Below are 26,512 nucleotides of genomic sequence, written 5' to 3' on the forward strand. Positions count from 1 at the left end.
GAAACAAATTCCCAGTAGGATTTATGAAAGTTAATTTTTTCCAAAAACTTTGCTGCGTTTAAAAATTCCTTTCACTCAACTCAAAATGATCCTGTCTTGGCCAAATGTCTTTCTGTCCAGAAAGAAAAAGAAAAAATTAAAAAATTCCATGGGGCGGTAGGTAAGCATAGATTGAAGGCGATCCTCAGGGCCCAAACCGAGTTTTTTATTTAGTTAACGCAACCCACGGAACAAAGCTCCTATTTCTACAAAAGGTTGTGTCTTCACACAGGCTTAAAAGACCCACAATGTGCCTTAAACATTAACATTTTAAGGAAATTACATTACAAACTTGGGCCCTCAGTACAAACAAAGAACAAGCTAAGGAAAAAGAAATAAGCACAACATTGCCAAATTGATTTGATACGTTTTCTTGTGGTTAGCATTAAATCCTAATCCATCCAACATACAAAATGAGGAAACATCTTTCTCAACGAGACAAAAAGAAAAGCAAAAATCCAGACATCCCAAGAAAAATGGATAAATTTGAGGGTATAAATATTACAATATTCTGTAAAGCCAAAAAAATTAGCAAAGTCAAAAGGCAAGTAACAATGTAGAAAAAAATTGTCATAAATTTAACAGACGAAAAATTAATTCCCTTAATATATAAAGCACACTTCAGGAAGAATATGACTTCCAGTGTCTAATGAGAACTCACTGTGGGCCAGGAAGACTGTGCTGAAGGTGGTACACGGACGAACTCTTAATCCCCCCAACAACCCTACGAAGCAGGTGTTATGTCATTATTGTTCCATTTTACAGACAGGAAAACTGAGGTTAAGAGATTAAATAACTTGCCCAAGGCCACACAGCTAGTCATCAAAGTCTGGAGTTGAACTCAGGCAACCTGGATCTGGGGTTTGAGTCTGTAACCTGTGTGCAATGCTACCCTTCCCTTGCAGACAGCATGAAGGATGGGCTCTTCCCAGGCACACAGACTCAGCGCCTTGTGAGAGCGTGATTCAACGTAGGCAGAGGGAGCAGCAAGTCACCTGTGCCCATGGAGGCTTGATGCTCTGTGGGAGGCCTAGCCTCTTGTTTCCTGCACTCTAGGTGGGGTTGACCACCCACCTGAAGGCTGACTCAGGCTGGGAGAATCAGAACCACTGTCCAGGGATGGGCAAGCTCGGCTGCAAAACAGAAAGTTGGAGCTTCTGGGTGGACATCGCTCTCACACCAGGGGCGTGTTCTTGAGAATAGATGTAGGGCAATGGGGAGAGGATGTTCTGATGACACCATCGGGCACTGACCCAGCCTGTCTTCCCCGACAGCCGCAACTGTCCCTCCTATGTGTGCTCATGCACTGTCACCTTGCCACTCCCTAGAAAGACTGTCACCGTGGCATTGTTCTGCCGGTGTGTTGCCCGTCCCCCAGCCCCAAGCCGACCTAATCAATAAGTGACTAGGAGAGACTCTGGGCCAGGTTAGGGCTCTACCGGCTTCTGCTTCCCACCTCCCGGAGCCCTAAGCCAAGCACGGAAGAAGACCAAGTACTGCTGCTGGAGAAGGAATCCACACCGGGCAGAGGGGCAGCCAGAGACGTGTGCTGAGAAAGCCAGGAAGGCCCCCAGCTCAGCTGAGCCCCCACACACCCCACCCTCTGCTGGAGAGCCCGGCTGACAATGGCCTGCTGTTCCCATCATCTCACGGAGCAGGGAAGGATGAGGATGCTGAGCTGTGTTTTAAATTGCTAAGATGAGAGCCCGAGAGCTGAGCTGACCCATCCAGGGAGACCTTCAGTCTGACCTGCTGAGTCAATGTCCAAGTTTATAGCACATCTTAAGCACAGAAGTTGGACATTCTCCCAGGTTTTGGTTAAGAGAAGATTTCCAGAATCGGGGCTTTGGATTCATTTTTTAAATGAATAAGTGACGTCAAGGGAGCCTCCCAACCCTGGGATTCTCAGTGAGGTTTCTACTCGGTGTGACTTCTGTTCAGCAGAGAGGAGTAGGTGAGACTCTCCACCCAGGGTAACCACCTACACCTGTGCACAAAAATGCACCTGTCGGGAGCAGAGTGAGACTGAGACCATGGCCTTTCTGGCTAACCGAAAAAATGTCCAGACATCTCATAGCTATTGACTATCAAAGGTGGTGACCTAGGTCCCAAAGCCTGGTTTATAAGACACTAAACTATTAACCAGATCTCCATATTTCAGCAGAGAACTGATTGGTGTGACCACTCCCACCTATACATTTTGACAGTCAATAATTCTACACCCTCTAGTTTTGGGCATTTTTTCCAAGAGAAGTTTAGGTGACATATAGACAGAACCTCATATAACACTGACACACAGTATGAAAAGCTTGTTCTCTCATTAACTGTATTTCGGTTCTGCTAATCTCCATTCTGACAAAGAAATACCCACATGTCAACCTCAGAGTCATCAGTGGGAAGTGGTACCCAAGTAGCAGAATTTAATGGCACAGGCATCTTCTACTTAAAGGAGTTTTTACTGGTTTTCTATTCATGAATGGGATGTGAAGTTTCCTTTTCAATTAAATCAAAGTAAGGAAAATTTAAAGAAAGACACTAAGTATTATAAGAGTTCAGATGAGATATGTATATGGTAAAAAAATTATAAAAATGATTTAAAACTAACTAAAATTTAAGAATCACTAGCTTCAAGAAATCATCTATCATTCACCCTGAACCCGTTAAAGTAGATAGCCCACCTTTGGGCTTATTCTCTGGCATAAACACTGTCCTGCCCGACTGTCTTGAGCATCTATATCAGGCAGGTCGGTTTTGGGGGATAGCAGGTTGTTCTCCGTCCACATTAGGACTGTGAGGGTAGAATTATTTCTGGATGCAGAAGCCTCCCTAGCATAATTTTCAGGCAGTCTGTTATCTATTATCAGTACTGTGGACATTCAGGTGCTGAAAACACAGAGAATGGTTCATAAGACTTTCTTCGTAAGCCTATAAAACACAGAACAGTTGAGGAGAAAGCAGGTGTCCATGGCTGCCTGTGAGCGCATGACACCTTGCCTTGGAGTGGTCGCGTCCAACTTCCCACATTGCCCGGGGAGGATGCTCTTTCCCACCTGCCTCTGAGCTGATGTGGCAAGGAGCTGGGAAGATCACTGAATCCCCAACGCTGCAGCCTCAGGTTTTTTTCCCAATGTTAGCATTACACGGAGGGTAATGCCTCAACAACCAAGTAAGGAGGGAGGTGAGACCACCGGGAGGGAACTTTGAGAGAAGAAGTTGAGCTGAAGGCCCCAGCAAGGGGGAGGCGGCGGTGTGGGCTACAGGTGAACCTAGGTGGACACCACAATTTTCATCTTCCTGTGTGTGAATCTGAAGCAACAGCAGGTGGTCGCAGGATGTGAAATGAAACAGGTGCCAGATGGGAGAGACCACGAGGCTGTGTTCCCAGACTGGTGCATGTGACAGAGGCTGCGACACGATTGCCCTTCTAGCCAGGAAGGCCACTTTCACGTGCCCCATGGCTGGGTTGCTCCCGTGGTCTCTCAAGATTCACCTGTTCTTTGTGTGCAGCCCAAAGCTGCTCTCTAACCGCGTCCTGAACCACCTGGTGCTCAGGGAGCTCTCTCTCTCTCTCTCTCTTTCCCCATTTGATAGAAAACATGGTGTAAGTAATTCCTCCCTCTTCTCTCATCATTGCTCCTCCAGGAAAGCCATAGAGCCAACCATCCCTGTGAGTAGTAGATGGTGCTGGCAGCTGAGGAAATCAGAGGGTGCTGACCCTGTCTAAGGAGACTGCTACCTCTTCATTCCAACCCACTGCTGCTGGTGACAGGGCGTCCTGGCTTTTTTTAAAGCAAAATCAGAAGTGTAGATTTTTAAGTGACATGTTCCCATAGATCAGGATTGAATATTAATTTTAAAAGAAAAATATTGAAGGCACTGTACGCAGCTCCATTTATGGAAACATGGTAGACTAGGCTATTTGGATCCACCACCTGGCTGCAGACAATTTAGAAACTCTCAATATAAAAACTGAGAGGACCAACATGATGCCCACTAAGTGGAACGCATGTGGATATATCAGCTCTGGCCAAGGAATCACTGGGGGGGGTGTCAGGGAGGGCTGGGTGAAAATGCAGGTCCCCAGGCCTTGTGCACTGAGGCTTTGAGTCAGCGGGGCCAGGGTTGAGGTCCTCGGGCTGTGAGCTACACCCAGAGATACACCACACTGGACCACGTGGCTTTCGGCACATCTTGCTGCCTCTCTGGGCCTCAGTTTCCCTGACTGTAAAACGAGCATGTGGAGTGACTTCTCCTCTGATTGCTCCACTGTGGCCCTCAGAGTCCTGGGACCCCACCTCATCTCAGGAAGATGTCAGCTGGACCCATACCAGGCATGGGCGCACCAGACCCCTCTGGTGGTTTCTATCCTAAAACTCCATCCTGCGGCCAATTTTAGCATCTTGCTGACAGCTTTTTAAATTTAGCAACTGAGTGCAAAGCGGGGAACATCAAGTCAAAGCTGGGATCGGAAATGGGGAGATTTTCCAGCCACTACTGCGGAACTTGAGCGCCTCTTCAGTGTTTATAAGCAGAGGAAGCTCTTAACACCCTGGAGGAAAAGGCGAAGGCGGGGTTCACAGGGCCAGGAAGGTAAAGCCCAGGCGTCCAGCAGGGAGACGCCCTTCCTGAGAGCAGCGCTGGGGGACGTCATTCCGGATGGAATGCCGTCCACTGTCAGAAGGAACATCCTGAAGTCAGAGGAGTCCCGCGGTGAGACAGGCTTCCTTTTGTGCCTTAATCCATGTTTTTATTTATTTCTTGTATCAAAAAGCATTATCCTAACTAATGTAGCAGTAAATCGAATGCAGAGAGGAGATTAATCGAGAGAGGGAATTCTAATGGTTTGTAATTTGCACCTCAGGGCCGGAAATGACCTTCTATTTTTTTGGACTATTATGCCATCATTTTCCTTTCATTTAATTCATTTATTTTACTGTGGTCAGACCCTCCACAGGAGGCCTGCACTCCTCACAATCAGTACTGCTGAGTGCAGGAGCACTGTGGAAGGACAGACTCCTCCCAGGGTGGAGAACAGCCCTCCCTGTTCCGTATTCAAGTACAGGCCCTGCAAACCCTGATGGTAATGCATTCAAAGACACTTGGCCATCAGGAAGGTACTTTTATAATACTATGTACTTATTAATAAATGGGTAGTAAGTATCCACAGTGTGCCCAGCACTGCTGAACCCTTGAGAATTCAGCAGTGGCCAAAACAGACCCAGGCCTTGCCCTTTCGGAGCTAAGCAGGGAGATATGATAATAGGCCATTGTCAATCATGCAAATTCAAGGAGGCAATGCAGAGGGAACTGAGTGCCTACAACAGAGCAGCCCACCTGGTCTGAAGCTCACTCCTGCAGAATTTACACCTGGGCTGAGCCTTCAAGGTGCACAGGTGAAAGAAGGTGCTAGAACATTCCTACAAGTTTCTTTCCCGTGTTTAGTTTCCCCACATGTGTGTCCAGGGCTGTGGGATGTGAAGGAACATTCAAGAATGTCCAAGGATCCAAACAGCCCTGTTCCCTTAAAAGATCCTCCCAAGTTCCCTCTTTATCAGCAGCCGATGACAACGAGAAAATGTCCCTCGGGGCCACCGTCTGCCAGCTCCTAGAATGAAGGGAGGCAGGCAAGCAGACTGAGCTAAGTTCTGGAAGAAGCAAGCTTGGTGGGAGAGCTGAGCACCAGCCAGGGAAATGGCTCTGCCTTCCACGGGGGGCTCAGAGAGGGAAGAGAGACATTGCTCAGATGTTTGTCCTTTCTGAAAAGCTCAAACCCCCAACCCTGTCTCCTAAAACATTCTTTTAAGAAAAACAACTGAAAATACAAAGACACCACGTGAGGATTTGGAAATAGGAAATATAAAGACAGTTGGACAGTGGGTAGGGAGCGTTTCTCTCTTTATTGAAATGTTTGTTTTTGACATAACTATAAGGAGTTTTTAAGTTTTTTCCCTCACCAAAAAAATGAGGAATGTAGACGAGAGTCAGCCCAACCTGTCCAAAAAAGCGAACTCAGTGTTTCCCAAATCTTAATCACTTCCAGTTTCCACCAGACCCAAATACCACCTGAATTTTTATTCTTACAGAATATTTTCCTTTACGCTAACCCATTTTTAAAGCTTGCTACTTATTGAAGTCTTCTCTTATGATAATATATGATATCATATATTATAAATATAAAAATATTTATATAAAATATAAAATAATACCTATGAAAACATAGTTCTGCCAAGCTGATCATATTAAAATCAAACCTACTGCTGATTTCTATTTTTTTTTTTTTTTTTTTTTTAGATGGAGCCTCAAGCCATCCCCCTGGGTAGAGCGCCATGGCATCACAGCTCACAGCAACCTCCAACTCCTGGGCTCAAGCGAGTCTCCTGCCTCAGCCTCCCAAGTATCTGGGACCACAGATGCCCGCCACAATGCCCGGCCATTTTTTGGTTGCAGCCATCATTGTTGTTTGGCGGGCCTGGGCTGGGGATTCGAACCCGCCACCTTAGGTGTATATGGCTGGCACCTTAGCCGCTTGAGCCACAGGCGCCGAGCCCCTGCTGCTGATTTCTGTTGTCACTGCTCTGAGCGTCCCTGAAACAGCCTTCTATACTACCTCCTACCCATTATGTGATCTTTAAATTGGGAAGTGCGGATCTTCCCTGTTGGTGTCTTGTTCTTGGACCTAGAAATATAAGCTGAGCCAGGGGCAAATAAAAGTGGTCCAGGAGGGGGAAGGTGCCTGATGCCTGTAATCTCAGCGCTCTGGGAGATTGAGGGGTGAGGATCCTTTGAGCTCAGAGGTTCAAGACCAGCCTGAGGCAAGAGCGACACCCCAATCTCTACTAAAAATGAAAAAATGAGCCAGGTGTCGTGGTAGTGAACACCTATAGAACTAGCTACTTGAGAGGCTGAGGTAGGAGGATTTCTTGAGCCTAAGATTTTGAGGCTAGTCTTAGAAACAACAGCAAGACCCTATCCCTACAAAAAAGAAAAAAAAAAGAAATGAAAAGAAAAGAAAAGAAAAGACACAGAAAAAATGAGCCAGGGATAGTGGGACGCACCTGTAGTCCAACTACTTGGGAGGTGAGGCAGGAGAATCACTTGAGCGCAGGAGTTCGAGGCTGCTATGAGCTATAATGAGGTGATGTCACTCTAGCCTGGGTGGCAGAGTGAGGCTCTGCCTATCCCACCCCACCCCCCAAAAGTGATAAATACATGCAGTGGTCTCTGGACAGGCTCAGTGCCCTGTCCCTGTGTGAGAAGGCAAAACCTAGACCGCAGGAGGCAGGCTGAGCAATGCCCAGTCCCTCCTCTATGTCCGCCCTCAGCCTCACGCCAGCACCATCTCACAAAGCCAACGCTGGTGTCAGGTTTCCTGGCTTCGCTTTATGGCTGGCTGTGCCATAAAGAAAGTGGCCACATGAAAAGTATCATAAAGGGTTCCAATTAACCTACCACACAAAAGAAACCTATAACAGAGTAGCATGGGGAGCTACAGTTCCCAGCTTTCGCCACCACCCCAAGCTCTCGTCTGTCTGCTTTTTTCTGAGGTTGAAATGAGGCAACACACGCACCCGCTCATAGCAAGGGGTTCTCGATTGTGTGTCATTGTTACAATTCCTTCAATTGCCATAGCCTCTCTGTTGGAAGGGCACAGGCAAAGTGGCATCTCATTGGGAAAAATACCCCAGTGAAGAAGGAAAAGAGAGAAATTTGGAGTCGTTAATAGACAGGTTATTACCTGGTAGCCTCTCACCTGGTAGCCTCGCGACAGCCAGGCTGAGTGCTAGGAACATCTCAGCTTTTAGTCTTTACAACTCGTGGGAAGTCGCCTCGACCACGAACCATTTTACAGATAAGGAACTTGGACTCAAACAGGTTATGTGGCTTTCCAAGGTCACCTCCAAAAGGACCGAGCTGGGATTGGACCCCAAGCCTCCTTCACGATGACCACGAGGGCCCTCGGACTTCTCAGCCTTGTGATCACCGTGCAGGAGGGATAGAAGACCCCACGGAGAAGAGGCTCAACTCCAGCCAGTCGGAACCAGAAGGGATCCCTCAAGAAAAACTGGAAGTTCATAAACATTTCCTATTTTTCAATGGTGGCAGCAGATTTAAAATTTAACCCTGTGTCTGCTGAACTGAACGTAACCACAGGCCAGAATCAGCTCCGGGGTCTGTTGTTTGTGACCTCGGAGCTTAGAGGAAACTTCTCCAGTAGCCACACTGCCCGTGCCTCTGTGCCCAGCTCCCTTCTGGGTTAGGGGTCTCTGAGGTTCCCCAATCACCAGGAGCCCTGGGCCTATACCATTCCCATCTGCAAAGGAGACCAGCTCCCGAGTGGTGGCCACAGCCACAGGGACGCTGCTACTCCCCATAAACCCAGAGAAAGCGCTGCGGAGACACCGCCCGCCTAACCGGCCTGGCAGCATCGTCATTCTGTTTGTCCTCCTTGCTCTGTCATTGGCCCCAGGGTGTTTTTAATTTGGAGGACTAAATAAGCTGGGTATGTATACAGGGCTCTCTGAACTCGGGAACAGCTCAAGCTATCAATTTGTAAACCTGGCTGTGGTTTGGGACCTCAAAACCATTTCTCAAAATTCTACTTTCCACGAAGTCCAAAATGCATCCTCCCACGTGTTTTTGCCTCTTTAAGCTTTTGTTTATTTTTATTGGAACGTAGTGCACATTGTCCTCAAATCGTGTACAACAAACTTGTCACTCAAGGCCCTCTGATCTCCAAAAAGCCCGAGAGCTTCAGACAGGGCCTGCATTAAACTTTCTTCCTCCCTGGAAATAAAAATCTTTCATTTTGCCCAGGGAAAAGGCACTTGAAGGCTCAAAGCTGGTTTGGAGGGCAGAGAACAAACAATCCTCCGAAAGTTTCAAATGTGGCCCAGATGCTAGAAAGCAAGTTCCTTTTCACGTGGAAAAAAAAATGTAGGTTCCTAATTTTTCTTTTGCACATGTAACTTTTGTTCATCGTATTACTTTAGCCGCAGGCCTGCAACCTCTTTCGGGGACAGGTCTACCCACTGCCCAGCTGCTCTTGATAGACACGAGAGCAGCAGCGGGTGCTGTGAGTCTTAACAGGCAGCCCTGCCCAGCCTGCACCCACATCCCAGAGCCAGGAATAAAGTTTTGGGAGCCACACCACCAATTTCCTCCCACAAATGCCAAGCTCCTGTCCGCATACTCGTGTGACATCACCGTGTCTATTTTTTAAGGAGGTTTTTTCCTCCTCTCCTTTACAAGATTAAATATTTTGATCTTACTTCTCCATAAGTCGCTATCATAACTCTCAGCCTCCAGGACAAGGCTGTGGTTACAGGAGCCTGAATCTCCCCACCCTACCCCTTCCTGCACTTAAAGTGTCCATACATTCTGCAAGGGATGAGACCTTTGCGCGGACCCCTGCCAACAGCCAGAGCAGTGGCTGCTCCCTGGTGATGACACCGCAGGCACCAACACTCACCTTCAGGGCCGCAGCGCGCTGGGTTACTTATGCAGGAGGTCTTATAGCTGCTGTAGTAGAGAAGGGTGACCCCTTTATCCTCCTTGAGGTAAATGCCTTTGTTGACCCTCCCTTCTACAATATCTGAGAAAGAAAAATGATGCCACGAGTCAATAACTGTGAGATTAAAAGCCTAAAGGCATAGGGCAGATGTACTGCTTATATATATAAGTACACACTATTATACTAATAGTATACACTATTATTTAGCTAATTTTATTTTTATAATCTACATTAATCTGTAAAGGTAATATTATAGAATAGATTAATGTTTGATCATTAACAGTTGAATTATAAATAATTAACATTTACATGTTAGGTAATAAATTAGTATTAAACCCCATTAATGAATGCTATGTTTGTATGAAATATGTATTATAATATTATGATTATTACATTGGCCGACAGGTGCACCTCCCAGAGTGACAAGATGCAAACCTCCTACTGTCCTGAACTTTGGGGGCATCAACAGCTTCCCAGGTCCTTCCAGCTCCCACCCTCACACTGAACTCTCCTAGGAAAACGTTCCAGTATGAATGTGAACAGAAAACTACCACTGAATTCTCTCTCCTCTTGGGTTCTGATTGAAAACACAGATCCCAGACATAGGCATTGGGGACTTTTTATTTTTAAGAGAAACTCCCATTTTCAGACCCTAGGAGGAAAACCCAGAGTCACATTTTAGTAGTCCAAGAAGAGCCTGCCCACTGCACTTGCAAGTGGCCATGCGTGTGGGTGCATGTGCCCTGCCCCATGCAACTACCTTGTTCCCACAGCAAATGTGTCTGATGCTGACAGCATGGGGTAAATGGTTTACAGAGTAGATAAGTGAAGACCATAAAAACTAGGAGTGATCAGGCACTTATTAGTAACTGGGGTCACAGGCACTCAGATAGCTCAGCCAACCACCTGGGCCGGGCAGAGGATGCCGAGGTCACCACCCAGCTGTAGATGTATGGAAGAGCCACTCGGTCTTTGGGCCCCATCTCAGGTCTTCTAACCACCACTGTCACCAATGGTCACCAAATTGAGAGCCTCAGCATTCTACCTTACCGTCTTTAAACCCATCTCTTTTTATTTATCCCATTGATTGTTAGGAGAGAGCTATGTAATGTAAATTTAAATGGGTATGTCATGACACCTGTGGCTCAGTGAGTTGGGCACCAACCCTCATTATACCAAGGGTGGCAGGTTCAAACCTGGCCCCAGGCCAAATTACAACAATAAATGGATATGTCCTGCACAATACTATTACGCTATGTGATTGGCAAAATTAATGCTGGGAAGCCAAACACCTCACAGTTGAAAGAGCAATCAGTTTATGTGTTGAAAAAAGATCAAACCCACGGGATCTGAACTGGCACTCATGCTGGCCAAACAAATGCCTCAGCTGCTATCAGCAAAGTGAGTTGGGTGGGAAAACACAGGCCACGTGGGCTCTGGAGGTCATTAAATCAGGTAATCTAATTGTGACTGGCATGGGTATGTGTCTCGTAAAACAGCTTCTAAACAATTCCTTTTCAATCCACCTGCAGAAGAAATGCAGGTTTTAATGTCTGTAACAGATCGAATTTTCAATGAGGCATTTTAAAATCAACTTCACTTTTTCATTAAAAGGGCATGATTTTCCTAGCCCAAAGAATAGACTCCGTTTAAAGATCCAAACAACTCCTGTGTTTAGAAAAGTGTCTCCTTTTGTGTCTGTTTTGTTCTGGAAACAAGCAGCTGGTTCAGAAGATCTTAGTAACTTGAAAGAATCTGAGGTTAGACGACTAAGTTCTCGAACTTGTCCTAAGAAAAGTGCTACATACCTCATTGCTGAATAGCACTACAGTCACCAGATGGCCAACGGGAGCCCTTTGAAGGTGACCATAGTGACAATTAACAGTGAGGTACATAGTACTTTTTCTAGGATGAGTTCACTAACTTAATTGTCCAACCCGTATACCTACCTTCCAATGTATTGCAATCACTCCTTTAGAGTGAACCCTAAGTGATTATTTTTAACATGTGCGTCTGCTGCTCCTGACTTGGACATTTGCCCCTCTGCTAGCCAAGATACAGTGAATTCAAACACCACCAAATCCAAGTGGCCTTGAAATTCATTGCAGGTGCAAACGTGACGAACGAAGAACAAACAAATAGGAGTGCTCACCTACGGTTGCAGAGAAATTTGAGTAGGCAGAGTCATTGGTATATACAAAGGTAGAATTATGGGAAGGAAGCACAGTGAGGTTGTGGGTTCGTAACGCTGGGTGAAACAACAAAAGAGAAAAGCACAAAAAATGAATGAGACAAAAAACAAAACAAATGGAACCAACATATCTCTCAACCTATAACGTTTGTCGGGAAGGGCTCCCTCTGCTTGAGGAGCACCCCAAATTTTCTCTCCCATCTTCCTTCCCAGCAACAGGAGGGCTCACTTCTGGGCCCCCCACCCGAGTCCCACGACCAGGGCATGATCACAGCTAAATGTGGTGGGAGCAATAGTTCCGAATTGGCTGGCTCCAACTCCTGCATGGATACTTAGTTGAGAGATACGAAATTGAACTTAGGCCGTTTATAAAATAGCTTTCACAGAAGGATTAATGGTTATGACGTCACGAGGACGGAGGAGACAGAAACAACATGAGAACTGCATGGGATTATGACACATGGACAGAACAACAGAGGATTCGACAAGAAATAACAAAGCTGCATGTCCACGGACTGTTCCCGGCAGCAAAATGTGCTGCCGATGGATCCTGTTCTTGGGTTTGTTTGTTTTTTTCTTTTTCTCCTGAAGAAGTCTATAATCAAACTGAAATATGCCAGCGTAGCATTATAACACACAGAATGGCTCCAATTATGAAATTCTCACAATTCCCGTGTTCAGAACACTGATGTACCTAGAGCTGTGCTAGAAGGCAATACAGTCAGTGAATAAAATTCCCCTGCATGCATAACCATGTGTGAATAATTCGATCACCTCATGAGAAGACGTTGTCATAGGTAAATGTTTAAAGAACACCAAGAGTTCCTGATTCAAGGCACAAGAATGAGTCTGCGGACGGGGAAGTGAAGGGAGAAATATGCTGAGAGTGATTCAAGCTCTTGTTCGAAATCACTCCTAAAAGTTAGTGGCTGGGTCCTAAATAAGGAGATATTTCAACAACGCATTTCCATGTGGTGAAATGATCCCCTTTCAATGGCTTTACATTAAAGCCCCTGAACAAAGAAAATTCAATCATAACAAGGGAAAGTGGGGCATTTTAACCTGTGCCAGTCACATAACGAACTTGCACCGGCCTCTTTCCATCCCTACAAGGCAGAACGTGCCACAGAAAATACTGGCGTGCTAGTGCGGAAAGCACAGTCATCAGTAAGATGTGACTTTTCTAAAAAAAAAAAAAAAAAAAAATGCATTACAAAGGACCAGTGTGGGGGCCGGCACCTGTGGCTCAAGGAGTGAGACGCTGGCCCCATATACCGGAGGTGGCGGGTTCAAACCCAGCCCCAGCCAAAAAAGAAAAACACTGCAAAAAAAAAAAAAAAAAAGAACCAGTGTGGGAATGACTGAAACAGGTGCTTGGACTGCTGCACGGTAAAGCCCCCTGCTGTATACCTCAGCCATCTGACATGACCAACAGCCCTGAGTCCATAAAAATAAAAATGTGAAACTATCCCAAAAACTTACAGTTGGAAGAAGGTTCTTATTGGAATGGGGAAAAAAAGTACTCAGGGATATCTTGGGTTTCTCCTATTAGCAAATGGATGAGTTAAGTCAAACAAGGATACTATTTGGATCCCACTGGAAGCTCTCGGGTGTGGGGAGCTGAAAGGGAGGGGCTGGTACCCTTGCCAGTGGCCTGGAGCACGAGTCAGTCTTAGTTGTCACAACCCCGGCCCCTGCCTCAGACAGGCCGCTGCTGTGGCAGGAATATAGCGCGTGCCGTTTTTGTCAACCCAGGAAGCAGACACTGGATTCATCATTAGAGGGAACCACGATAGCAGCTTCTTCTGTTTTGAGGGTGGGGAAATTATACATTTTAATCACATTTTGAATCAGAAATGCTGTCCTTCAATATACAATAGTTCTATGTATAAAAGTTCTAGTAAAAGACTTGGAAATAGTTACTAGGGGAAAACTACACAAAGATTGACTCATCTCTTCAATTCAAAGCAGATTCCTCCCCCTCTGGCCCCCAGTGGCTCTTGGCTTCCTGCAACCACAGCGGTCCTCACCACCCGTGTCTACCTCCGGTTGTATCCTGAAGTTCCTGGATCCCGTCCACGTTCTCCAGTGGCCAGTAATGGGAAGCCGAAGCCAACACCTCAAACCCTTGGGGGGAGAAAAAAAGAAGGAAAAGGTTAATTCACGTTAGGGAGGGAGGAACTGAAGATATAAAGAATTGCTGAGCACATGCTTTACGAGAGAAGAGCAAAAGTACCAGGGTGACCTGGGCAGGAGTTGAAAAGGCACCGGGTAAAAGTCAATACACATTCTCAGTTTTAAAAAAAACAACTCTTAAATTAGAAATCGGTAAATAGCTCCTTAACTGGACAAAACAGAATAGACGGGAATAGATAGACCCCTCTTAACTCATGGAAACAAAAGTCACCCTGCCTAATGGGGGGTGACACACCAGCAGCGCGCCCATTAGCGTCAGCAAGGAGACAAGCTGCCCATTATCCTCCTCCTATTCCACATCGCCTTGGAGAGAAGATCTAATGCAAGCAGATGACAGAAAGAAGTAAGATTAAAAATAATTTTAAAAGAGGAAGAAATCAACATCAATATCCTGCCGGACGTGACCTGAGGTCCTTAAACACCTCATCCTGGGATAACCTGCAACACAACTGTGCTCTTAGCCTGTCTGTGAAGATGAGGATGGGGAGTCCTGCTCGGGTCACGAAGCGGCAAGTTGTGGATGCGACACCCACGCGCAGGTCGGAGTTTAACCCTGGGCTTCCCGTCATCCTTCCAGGTTTCCTCCACACTAAAAATTACTCAGTTTGACGTTTCCTTTCCACGCCTTGTAGGTTGTGCGGGCAGAACCTTTCACCAATGTAATTGTTTTCGACTTTGCTCTTATTTAATAGTGTGTGAATTTTTTATCTGTCCTCACAGTGGAGTCTGGATAACATTCCCCTGAGTAGCTGCATCATTAACAATATCCCTCGTCAGTCTCCGACTAATGTATCTATCACCGAGAGTTTCCCATTTATAATTTCATAGGTCACTCTCACACGACAGGCCCCATGCCTGTGACACTCATCCTTTCTTGGATTTGTCCTTTGAGATGAGTTCTCAGAAGTGGAAATAATGGTCCAGATGACTAAGTAATAACCAACTGCCCTAAACATCTGCTAAGTCATAGAAGAATAAAAATTAATAATGTAATCTTTGTGCTGTTCTTTGTAAAAAATAAACTCCTAAAAGAAGAAATGATAGGATCATTATTTTCAAATGATGTACGCCTGATAACCAAAATGAAAAACTATTACACATAAGAAAAGAATTTGGTAAGTGAAAAACTATTACAAACGATAAAAGAATTCAGCAAAAGGCTTAGACGAATTTAATACACAAATGTCGATAGCTTTCTTGTGTTCCAACAATAGTGCTTAAATAATAGAAGAAAAGGTCTCATTTATCAGCGTAGCCAATGGAGAGAGAACATTTAAGAACAAAAGAGTAAGAACTGTATAAGATTCTCAGAAAGAAGACAATAAATAATAATGCTGAGAGATGGTAAAGAGCTCTTGAATAAATGAAGGACTTAACCTATTCTTGGAAAAGCAGACTCAAGATTATAGAAACATCAACAATTCTTTAATTAATCTATAAATATTAAGCGATTTGCTGTAAAAATCCTGAGAGAATTCTTTGAGAGGGAAATCTGATTACGGAGCTTATAGTAAGCAAAAATAATCAAGAATATCTGAAGAAGAAAGATAAAAGTTTAATGAGAGAGGATTAGCCCTCGAGATAAGACGTCGTAAAGCCCCAAGAATGAAGATGACTTGTCACACATGAACAGACAGTTCAGCGGGATAAAAGTCAACAGATTCTCCCAAGCACATGTGGAAATTTTGTTTCTGATAAAGGTGGCATTTTATTTTTTACGTTGAATTTTTAAAAATGTTTTAATTAAATCATAACTGTGTACAATTATAGGGTACAATGTGCTGATTTGGTATATACAATGTGGAATGCTTAAATCAGACTGATGAACATAACCATCATCTCACTTACTTATTTGTTGTGGTCAGACATTTATACGATACCCTCAGTATTTTTGAAATGTGCCTTTGCATTATGCACATGTCTTTAATCACCAGAAAAATGCGAATCAAACCCACTTTGAGATATCACCTAACTCCAGTAAGATTAGCTCACATCACAAAAGCCAAAAGCCAAAAGCCCAAAATGGCAGATGTTGGCGTGGATATGGAGAGAAGGGACACTTCTACCCTGCTGGTGGGAATGCAAACTACTACGGCCTTATGGCCTTTTTGGAAAGAAGTTTGGAGAATTCTCAGGGAACTAAAAGTTGACCTACTGTTTGATCCTGCAATTCTTCTACTAGGTATCTACCCAGATGATCAGAGGTGGCATTTTAAGTCAGAAGAGAAATAGTATCCAACAAGAGGTATTGGAACCAGTTAGCCATCTGGAAAAAATTAAGATCCCTACCTCATTCTTTATACCGTAATGATTTCCAGATGGATCAAAATTTAATTTTTGTAAAATAAAACATGAAAGCTTCTGAGGAAAACAGACTATAAATTGGCTATATACATTTTTAAAATTTCTATACACACAGGGAAAAAAAGTCAGGCTAAATCAAATGAAGGAATTTCACTTAAATAACACATAGGACAGAAATATACTGATTTCTTTTTAGATATACTAAATGTATCAAATTAGTAAAACTCCTACTACTAAGGAAAAATAAAACAGCATGATATTGGGCCAAAGGACATAATAGGACAGGTTAAAGAAAAAGAAATACTAATGATTTTTACATATGTGAAGTGATGTTTAACTTTGCTCATAATTTTTTAAAGTATGTTAAAACTCCAATGAGATGGCCTATCAAAGCTGAACTATCATACCAGCAAACAGAAAGTTAGATACACTCAGTTGACAATTTCTACCACATTTCTGAAGGGAGTTCAAGTTCAAATCAGTACAGCCTTTCTGGCAGGCAATTTGGCAATACCTATCCCGATTTTAAGTGTACATTTTCTTTGATCTAGTAATCCCACTCCTAGGAATTTATTCTAGAGATAGACTCATGCATACGATCAAAGACTTATATACAAGGTTTATTTGCTGCAGAATTTGCTATCAGAAGCCTGAGAATAGCTTAAAAGTTCATCATCACAGGGCTGGCTGACTAAGCACGCCACATCCGTACAACAGACCATTGTGCAATTAGGACAAATATTGAGGTCCATAAAAATACTGATGTAGGATGTTCTTTGATTGATATTGTCAAGTTTTAAAAATTCAACGTGAGAAAAAAATATGTGTACCATGAGCTTCTGTTTAAAATACAGGTGTTCAGGGCGGAGAAGGGAGGTGGGCAAGAGAGGAGAGAGAGACCTGTTTGGCTTGATACCCCAGAAATTGATGCCAGTATTTTGGGCATGAAAAGATTGAGGAACTGGGTGTGATGTGTAAGAAGAAGAATTATGTTGTGTTATCTTTTGTTCTATTAGAATTTGGGGTCTTGTATTCCTTTAAAAAATATTTTAAGACCTGCTGTCACAATTAAAAATGACCCTAAGTGGTGTCCATACTCCATTTTCAGATAGAACCAAAGCAGCCCACCTGACATCTGAATTTTTGTCTACAGGATGCCAAACGTCTGCGTATGTCTAAATTGTTGATTCCTTTTTTCAGTTTGCATCTGTCGCTTTGGTGTTAGATACCCATGTCCAAAATATAAGCCAAGAGCAAAGCTTGCTCTCTAATGTAAGCTAAAGAGGAGTCTCTAAACAACAACTTAACTCTCCCCTGCTTGTTAAAAAGTAGCATCTGACTTCACTCGATTTCCAGTGGGAGTAATTCTGCCACTATAATGCGATATTGAGAATCTAAAATTCAAAACTCAAAAAACAATCTTTTTTATTTCTACTCTGATCCGCCCCCCACCATCTAGGGTATTCAATTTGAAGAAGAAAAAACCTCATTGACTTATTATTCAATTCATCTGGGAAAGAGTCACAAAAGGAAATAACATCTGTTACACAAAGAACAGATGCTGTATCTTCAGAACTCGCATCTTCATAAAATAAGCCCTGCGGACACTAAATCCTTTCTGTCGTTTCCATTTACAAATGGAATGGAGTGCTGTTCACCTCGGAGGACTCACCCCAAAGCCAGCCAGTGTCCAACAGTCATTGGGGGTGGGGGGCTGGGTTGTTTCATGCAACAGATGAAGGGGCTGCAAACAGAAACATCTGTGGGGGCAGGCAAGGCATGAGAGGTGCCTGGACAGAGGCCAGGGACAATATCCCACACAGTTAACAACCCCAAAGGAGCAGCACTGCTGCTAAGAACAGATGCTGGGCGCGCACCTGTATCTCTCTCGGCTGTCCTGGCCGAGTCTCAGAGCAGGGGAGGCTGCAGAAAAAGGACAGTGTGTGCCTGATGCAAATAATGTCGCTGCTTCCTGACGCCAAATAACTTTTGCTCTGGAGAAGAGTCTGCCCAGAATTGCCAGGTATCCCAGTTTTTTAAGAGAAGTCAGAAATTCAGAATTTTTCATTTCAAATCTCCCGCCCTAATTTTAAGGTTAGCCATTTTTCAAAAATTACATTGTGTGATGCTACAGGACTGAACTTAGCCCATGGGCTCCCTTTTACAACCCGAGGAGTAAAACGAACTGTAGTCCTAAAAGTTTCACCACAACAAGAAAATCTCCTTCTTTTACAGAAAAGGTACCTATGGCTCTTTACCCGTCAAGGTGACATGAGATCATCTAGTGCACAGTCACCTCAGCTTTCACCAGGTAACATCTCATAGAGAATAGATGTCTACTGAGACCAGATAGCAGCTGAGGACTAACGCGGCTCCACTGGGGACTTCAAAGTACGCCCAGGCTTCACAAAATGAGTAGGAATGGAAAACAGAGGGGTGGGGAGGGAGAGATGCCGCACACTCAGAAGGTGCAGAGGGACAGGTTTTTTAGCGCAGTTATAAATCGGATCTTCAGAATTAATTCTCATTCATATGAAATGTTGCATTGACTTGATGGGGAGCAGTAAGAGAGAGAGGAAGAGAAAAAGTGAGAGGGAGGGAAGGAGAAGGAGGAGAAGCAGGAGCGTTAATCTCAAAAAAGTCAACTTTCCCTTTTCAGGTTTTCTTCCAGATTTCCCTCCCTATTCCTATCAATTCTGTATTATTGATTTCTCCTGTCAGTGAAGGGAATCCGCGTCCCTCGGTTTCCTTTAGGGAAATGTAACTTCAGCCTTCTGTTGACTCCATCCACTTGAAATCTGCATCACACAGAGAGGCGGCCTCTGCCACCTGGGACCATAGGGCAGCTCCACGTGCCTATATCTTATCTTCCTTTGCCTCCGACACACAAAGCCAGTTCCCCGCTCCCAAAACTTCGTCTGCTATTCCCTCTGCCTAGAATGTGTTTTGTGCGGCTGACTCTAAAACTCAGCTCACACGACCTTCCCCACAGACCACCTTTTTGTCACCACCACCTGCCACTCTTTCTCCCAACTCCTTATTTTGCTTGGTGTGGCATGAACCGTTATTTTGATTTCTCCATTAGTACATTTGTCTGCTGTGTCATATACCAGACTCTCTATCCCTGGACTGGACTCTTTCCACCGTATCCCTCAGGTCTGAAATGAGGTCTGGGGTGGGTGGGTGTGTTTCAGAAATTCAGATTTCTCCTCTTGAAACCTCCCAAATTTTAATGTTAACAACACTCATTTTAATGTTAAAATACAACTATACAGATAGAATGAATGATGAAATACAAAAACAAATAAATATAGAATATAATTATATATATAACTCCGGTAACTCAGAAAATCTCTGTTTGCCAAATTCCCCTTTGTTCAATAGGGTATAAGTTTGTTTTAAAAAATTCTATCATAAACATACTTTTTTTCCCCACTGGGAAGATGAAGAATAAAGTTCCTGCCCTGACCCAGAAGTTATGACAGTCCTTTATAAACTATAGAGCATTATGTAAATATAAAGCATGGTAATTACTATAATCATCTGTTTGGGCCTCCCAGATCCCTAAATAGGGCTGGTGGGGTGAGCGGCCCAACCTCCCTGACACAGACTGGAACCATCTGCACCACGTGCCCCAGGACCAGCAAACTTCTAGATAATGACATGTTTTGTTTTCTTTTTTCTTTTTTTAAGTTCCCTTTTCCTCACTATAAAAATTATCTATAAAACTGAATGTTTATAAACTTTTAAATAAACGGCCTGAAATTTCTTGGCCAATGCCATTTATGGATTTAGATCAATCAACCATCACAACTTGTCCCTGGGGAGGAGAGGCAGGACACCAGCCGCCTGGGGCCATGGATTAGGTTCAGACCTGGGTGGGTCCAGTCTCCGGAGCCCTGCTGTCCTTTCTGAGCCTCACCTTCCTTGCCTGGCTTCCCTACAAAATGGGAAGGTGGGTGTGCAAGTCCCCAGTTCCCGTCCAACAGCAGCACGCTGCAATTCCTCTAAAACCACAACCTACAGTCCCAGATCAACACGGATAATGCAAAGGCTCAGAACCACTTCGAGTGGCTTTGCGATTATTTACAAAACTAAACAGTGTCTGCACAGTGGCCAATGCCGGCCACGCTCGCACCCAGGGCTTACATGTGCAGCTTGACCATCCTGCCGGCAGTGACTCAGGTCCCCAGACAACCCGCAAATCTTTACCTAATGACTGAGCACTTGAGGGGCATAAGGACACTGCTGGGGGCTGGAGTGAGAGAACAGGGACAGTGGCAAGGTTCTAGAAAAACCTTTTTTTAATGTTTGGCGAGCTTGTGGTGGGAAACAGGCTCTGGAGACCAGGGTTCCAGTCCCAGGGACCCCTCCGTAAGGCTCACCTTGCACCTGGGTGCACCTGCGTTATTTTGTAATAATCTCTTTATGTGTCTGTTTCCCCAACTCCCTTACAGGCACAAGTGGCCTGAGGCTAATGCTAAGACGTGGGTCTGTGGCCTTGAACAAGTCACTGCACCTGCCTGAAAGACAAACGTCCTCTGCAGCAACCATGAGGCTCCCAAGGGTTGTGGTGAGAGCCTGTGGCACTGCGTGCAAGGGCCCAAGGCTCTGCCACATTGGCAGCTCTCAGACCTCCCGGAGAAGGAAGTGCTGCGTGCTGCGAAGCCGGGCCCTTGCTGATGGACACTCACGTTGTTTCTAGTCTTTCCTAGACTTCCCAGCAGGCTCTCTGTGTGTTTGGGGTGTTCACGTCACCCACGAGCACCAGGGTTGGGTTTCTGCTCCAGGCCTCCCACCCAGGCATCACGGGCCTCAGGGTCTCGGGCAGGAGTGTGAAAGGATAGCCGGGTCTGGAGGGAACCTAGGGAAGGGGTGAGCAACGTCCAAAATGTGGGAAGAGCAGGCAGGAAGAGAGGACTGGGTGGGGTGGAGGGAGGGGAAATGGGAGAAAGAAAAGCAGATAGAGCTGAAGTGAGAGAGGAGGAGGCAGGACGGGGCGGTGGGGGGAGGGATGCAGTGTGGTTCTATCCCCCGGGGGACCCCTCAGTGCTCAGGGGATGTGAGCCTTCACCACTGTTCCACAAAAGGAAAGAGAGAGGAAAAGGAGGAACTGAGAGATTAAAGAAAACCCCACAAAATTGAAAATGGGGGGGGAGTGAGGGAGAATTAGAAGAAAGGGGGAGGCTGGTGGCAGGAAAGTCAGGGACAGGGACACGTCCCAGGATAGGCACCTGGTTTAAGGGCCACCAGGGCTCTGGAAGCACAGCCACCTCCCTGTGCTCCCCACCCAGGCCAGGTGACTACTGCTTTTCAGTGACATTGCTGTTACTATCAGCACTGTCAGATGGTTAGTGGAACAAGAAACATTTTCTACCCAAAATCAGGACGTGGGAGGAATGTGTTGTTTCTATAAGCAACAAAGACTGGGTGCAAACTGGTGCTTAATATTCAGGGTCTGGAATGTAAGTGCATTGAATTAAAAAAAAAAAAATCAATGTGTGGGTACAGGGTAAAATATTTTCTAGTACATTAATTTTTTTTAAAAAAGGGCAGTTCAGGGTGGCGCCTGTGGCTCAAAGAGTAGGACGCCGGCCCCATATACCAGAGGTGGCGGGTTCAAACCTAGCCCCGTCTAAAAAAAAAAAAAAAAGCTAAAAAAGGGCAGTTCATGTGTGTGTATGTATGTAGTATATGCAGACACGTGTGCATGTGTGAGGGTTGTGTGAGTGCATGTGGGGGTGGGAAGGAGTGTGCATGTGTGGCAGTGTGTGCATCTGTGCACACACATAGACTGCGTGCTGTGTGGACACGTGCAGGCATGTTGGCGTGCATGTGGATGTGTGGGCATGCATATGGACGCGTGGGCTTACATATGGCTGTGAATGCTTGCATATGGACATGTGAGCATGTGTGTGGATGTGTGTGGACAGGTGTGATGCCACGTCATAAGGCAGATGTCCGAGAAGCGCCCTCATGGTTTCCGTTCCACAGCTGAGCAGCAGGGAGCACTATGGCTGGCCCTTGGGGCTGCCTCTGGGCTGCAGGACTGCAGGGTGTGAAGCTCTGCCTGACTTCCCCCACACCCCAGCTCAAGGAACCCCCCCACCCCAGTTTTCTGCTCAGCTAGAAACCAGCAGTTGTGACACTAAACGTGCCTGTCCCTGACCAAGCCACAGAGACCCTTTTCCTCTCTCTCAGGAATCTGGCTGAGGGAAGGGGGACACATGGGCACTCATAGCTCCCACACCTTGCTGAACACAAAATTTAAGGAGCTCTTTGAACATGTGGAGGCCAGAGAAATGGCACCCCTGATACTGGCAGGCCGGGGGCACCACATCACAGCCAGAAAGTGCCCCCGCCCCTGGCTCCTAGGGCAGCGACCTGAAGGCTTCTTGGAGGCCTGGGCGTCCTGCCGGGATTGGCCTCAGCTCAGCTTGAGCCCCATTTCTGGCTGATCACTAGAGGCTGGGCCATGTCCAAGGCAGGCAGGGCTGCTGGGTGAGACTCTGTGGGAAGCTGAGCCAGCTCCTGGTCCAGTCAGAGGTGGCTCCCAGTAATAGCTCAGACATTAGCCGTGGGGGGACCAGACTGTCCCCAGCTTCCAGCCAGTGACCCACCTGTCCCCAGGGACACCTGTCTCTCACCCCATCCTGCCCCTCACCAGCCAGGAGCAGAGATGTGTGTCCCATACACCTGCCAGTGATGGGCATGTGCCTCCTTGTCCAACCCAGTGAAGCCTCATCCTCTAGGTCTAGGCTGAGGCATTGTGACGATGAAAGGAAGTCTGCACTGGCCGCGTAGGAACCGGATTTGCCCTGTGTCTCACTTACTTCCCAGCACCAGAGGAAGTAAGCCCCAGGGACAGCTACTAAGAGCCTTGGACCGGCCAAAGCCCCAGACCAGCACAAGTGAGTTAGTGCACGTTGAAAGAGGCATAAAGCGCTCAGCCCACAGAGGTGGCCTTCCCTTAGTCACAAGGTCCCAGGTGACCCAGAGCAGAGGTTGGGTCCATCCAGGCTCAAATCCCGAGGCGGGCACAGAGAATGGCAGGGCAGAGATGCAGGGGGACTGGAGACCTCAACAGGGCCCCTGGGAGACAGCCCCAAAGATAAACAAACAAACCATCGCTAGGACAGCCACTAGGCAAAAAGAAAACACTCTCACCTGGATGGTCCTGCAATCTGGCGTGGGCTCCACACACCTGCACACAAAAGATGACACTGTCAGACCACACGGGAAACCCTCACAGCAGAAGTCAAGTTCACTCTCAAGAACAGCCACGTGAGAACGTTACCTGAAAGTTGCAGTGAAGTAACAGCAGCCACGGGCACCAGCAGTGAAGCCGCAGCCACTTCCTCATGGTTTTCCTGGCGGGCACAGCCTGATCCAAGTGTGGTTCCTGAGGGTCCCCGAGAAAGTGCCCTCTTCAACGTTCGCTTCCTTGGGAGAGGGGCATTTTCACAGATTCCCGGGAGGAAAAAGTTTTGTTTCCTTAAAATTTGTGAAACACAGCAGTCTTGGAGAGTTAATGGGTGTTTCCTCCTCGTCTCAAAGGTTGAGATTCTTGGGTGATCGATAAACACATTGTGAGGACTGGACCAGCCGTGGAATGCGGGGAGGAGGGACGCGAGTCCCAGTGGCTGTGTGTGCAAGCGGTTCACACACCGGGAGACTGTGTCCTTGCTTCAAGAGCCTTCGTTTGTCTCCATCCAAGTCTGAATTGGACTTTCCTCTTCTTTCTTGAGGTGGGAGAAAGCAAGAAGCCTTCTTGAGTGACTGCTCCCTGGGGCTCCTGCCTGCGCTGGAGCCTGCCCTGGAACTTGCTAACTCCTCCTGTCTGGCTCAAGTTTACAACTCTGTCTCTGGGTGGAGGGAGCAGTGATGTAAGCCTCCCTCCTCAAACCTTGTCCTGCGCCTTCTCTATTTATATCCATCCCACTGGGTCTTTCCTGGGTCCTAACTCCAGTCTGTTAAGAACAGCTGGAAATACTCTCAAGACCTAAGGTTCAGATCAGACCAGACACTGGCATGTGGGTGTTACACAGCTCCAATCAGCACAAGTATTAAAAAGTATAAAATGTAAAACAAACCTGTTTAGCTTTAACTCTGGTTTGCCCGAAGGAAGGCACAAGGTGATACATGAATGGAAAATAAAAATAAACACTGTGCTCTCCACCTTAAGTGTTAACCATATGTTTCTCGGTAACTCTTTTGGAAGTCAGCAAAAGCTACGGAATTATTTACACTGTGCGATTACACCAGACACCATAACTCAAGCTCCAGCACCCAGGATAGTGTCTCAGTGTGATAAGTCAGACGCTTGGCCAGCCATGCCTCAGTTTCCCCAAGACCAGAGTTTATCTGATCTACTCTAAAGACAAGTGTACACACACAGACACACACACATGTCATTACAACCACAGCTATGTTGACCGTGTGATCTGACGGTCACTCACCTTTCTGTGAAATACTCAAAACTGACTAACTATGCTCTTAGGCAAGTCACTCTGTCTCTCTGTTTCCAATTCAGAGAGAATTTGTTCCCACTCAACAGGGTCATGATAAGACACGAGATGATACATTTAAAGCTCCTATCACAATGCTTGGAAAACATGTGGTGCTCAAGAAATGTTATTTTTAGTTAAGAAAATTTATCAGTCAATAGATGTTGGCTATGATTATTTTAAAGTAGAAAATAACACCCAATAAATGTTCGCTAATATTGTTATCTCCATTATCCTGACTTTAAATGGGAATTAGGAGTTTTGAACCACCTACTTCCTAAAGAGGAGAAGTAACGGACGTCCAAACTGCGTGCGTAGGAAAAGAGAAGTGATGTCCAGGGGAAGGTGACTATTTTTAACTTGTGCCTGCAGCCAACAGCTGCTTAGATTCTCTGATAGCCTGGACCTCCCAGCTCAGCTGGAGCAAGGAGACAGGTGGTTTCTAGAACATTCCCACCACCTACAGCTTGATAAACTGTGACCTCCAAAGCTCAGGCGTCATTGTGACCTTAGACCCATGGAGGCTGATCATTTACAACCTTTATCTCTGTGTTCCATCCACTTTCCACTCCTTTCACTGCGTCCCTTTGGGAGGAGGTGAAGGGAGGGACAGGCAACCTTAGCTCCTGTCTTTCTTTTTTTTTCAGGCAGTCTCACTCTGTACCCTGGGCTAGAGTGCTGTGACTTCATAGCTCCCAGCAACCTCAAACTTTGGGCTCAAGCAATCCTCCTGACTCAGCCTCCCAAGTAGCTGGGACTACAGGTCTCTACCTGGCTATTTTTTTCTACTTTTAGTAGAGATGGTATCTGGTTCTTGCTCAGGCTGGTCTGCAACTCCTGAGCTTAAGCAACCCACTGGCCTTTGCCTCTCAGAGTACTAGAACGACTGGTGTGAGCTACTGTGCCCACCCAGTCTTAAGTTCAGGAGAATTAAGCAGATTCCTGAATAGATGGGGCCTTCCTCATCTCCAGGTCTGAGCAAAGCTGACTTTTCTTTCCAGTAATAAAATTGTCATCAGATGACAGAAGAGTCATTACAAAACTGGGTAGGAAATGGGCGTCTCCCCAGCCCGCCCCAGACTGAGTTTGGATCTCCAGCCCAGACTATGGGAGGATGCCAGCATGCACCCTTCCCTTCCCCAATCCTCCTTGCTCAGTGGCCCAAGGAAGAGCCCACCTTCACTTAAAGCAAGAGTGGAAGTTCTCAGAAGGGCACTGGCTGGTGGGTGGGCCCTGGATTGAGCAGCTTGAAGCCTTTTGAGCAGCTCAACCCGTCCCCTCCTCAGGTCATCCCCAGACACCATCCTGATGGCTCACTCCCCGCCTCATAAAGCCCGAACCTACTGTATTTTTCTCAAAGCCACTAATCACTATCTGTATCCTTCCTATCTTAAACTTTTACTTTGTTTATTGTTGGTCTTTGCCCGCTGAGATGCCCCCAGAGAGCAGAGAATTCTTTCTTGCTTCTTCTCTCTGGACTCCCAGCCCAAGCACAGGGCTCGGTACCTAGCAGGCATCCAACACTCACTATCCAAACAGTATTTTTTGAGTGAGTACATGCAGGCTTAACTTAAGGTCTGAAAAAAGTTGTTGTACTTGGGTGAAATACATCAGGCTTCTGCTGAGTAAATGCTAATTAAACATTAAAACAGGGCTTTAAGTTCTGATTAAGGCACTACTCAGTGAATTTTCACAGGGACACTGCAGAATGGGACGCCAGCTGACCATGGGGACATAATTGGATCATTCACACAGGTGGTGGCC

The 26,512-nt window shown here is 46.0% G+C and overlaps 1 protein-coding gene across 2 annotated transcripts in view; it reads right to left on the minus strand.

Moving 5' to 3' along the window:
* The window catches only part of ADGRD1 (adhesion G protein-coupled receptor D1), a 120,994-nt gene extending 97,390 nt beyond the window's left edge, over nt 1-23,604 (minus strand). The window contains exons 1-5 of one of the 2 annotated variants that reach the window (XM_023508488.1): nt 23,539-23,604; nt 23,409-23,445; nt 13,785-13,868; nt 11,703-11,798; nt 9,509-9,631 (exon numbers count right to left, since the gene is read on the minus strand). In XM_023508488.1, coding sequence (XP_023364256.1) covers nt 9,509-9,631; nt 11,703-11,798; nt 13,785-13,868; nt 23,409-23,445; nt 23,539-23,604 — 406 coding nt within the window. The remainder of the gene's footprint in view (nt 1-9,508; nt 9,632-11,702; nt 11,799-13,784; nt 13,869-23,408; nt 23,446-23,538) is intronic. The other variant, XM_003802596.3, reaches the window with a different exon arrangement.
* Between the last annotated feature and the right edge of the window lie 2,908 nt (nt 23,605-26,512).

The sequence above is a fragment of the Otolemur garnettii genome, unplaced genomic scaffold (assembly GCF_000181295.1).
Source record: "Otolemur garnettii isolate 467f Iridium unplaced genomic scaffold, OtoGar3 scaffold00250, whole genome shotgun sequence".
In the NCBI taxonomy this organism is placed as follows: Eukaryota; Metazoa; Chordata; class Mammalia; order Primates; family Galagidae; genus Otolemur; species Otolemur garnettii.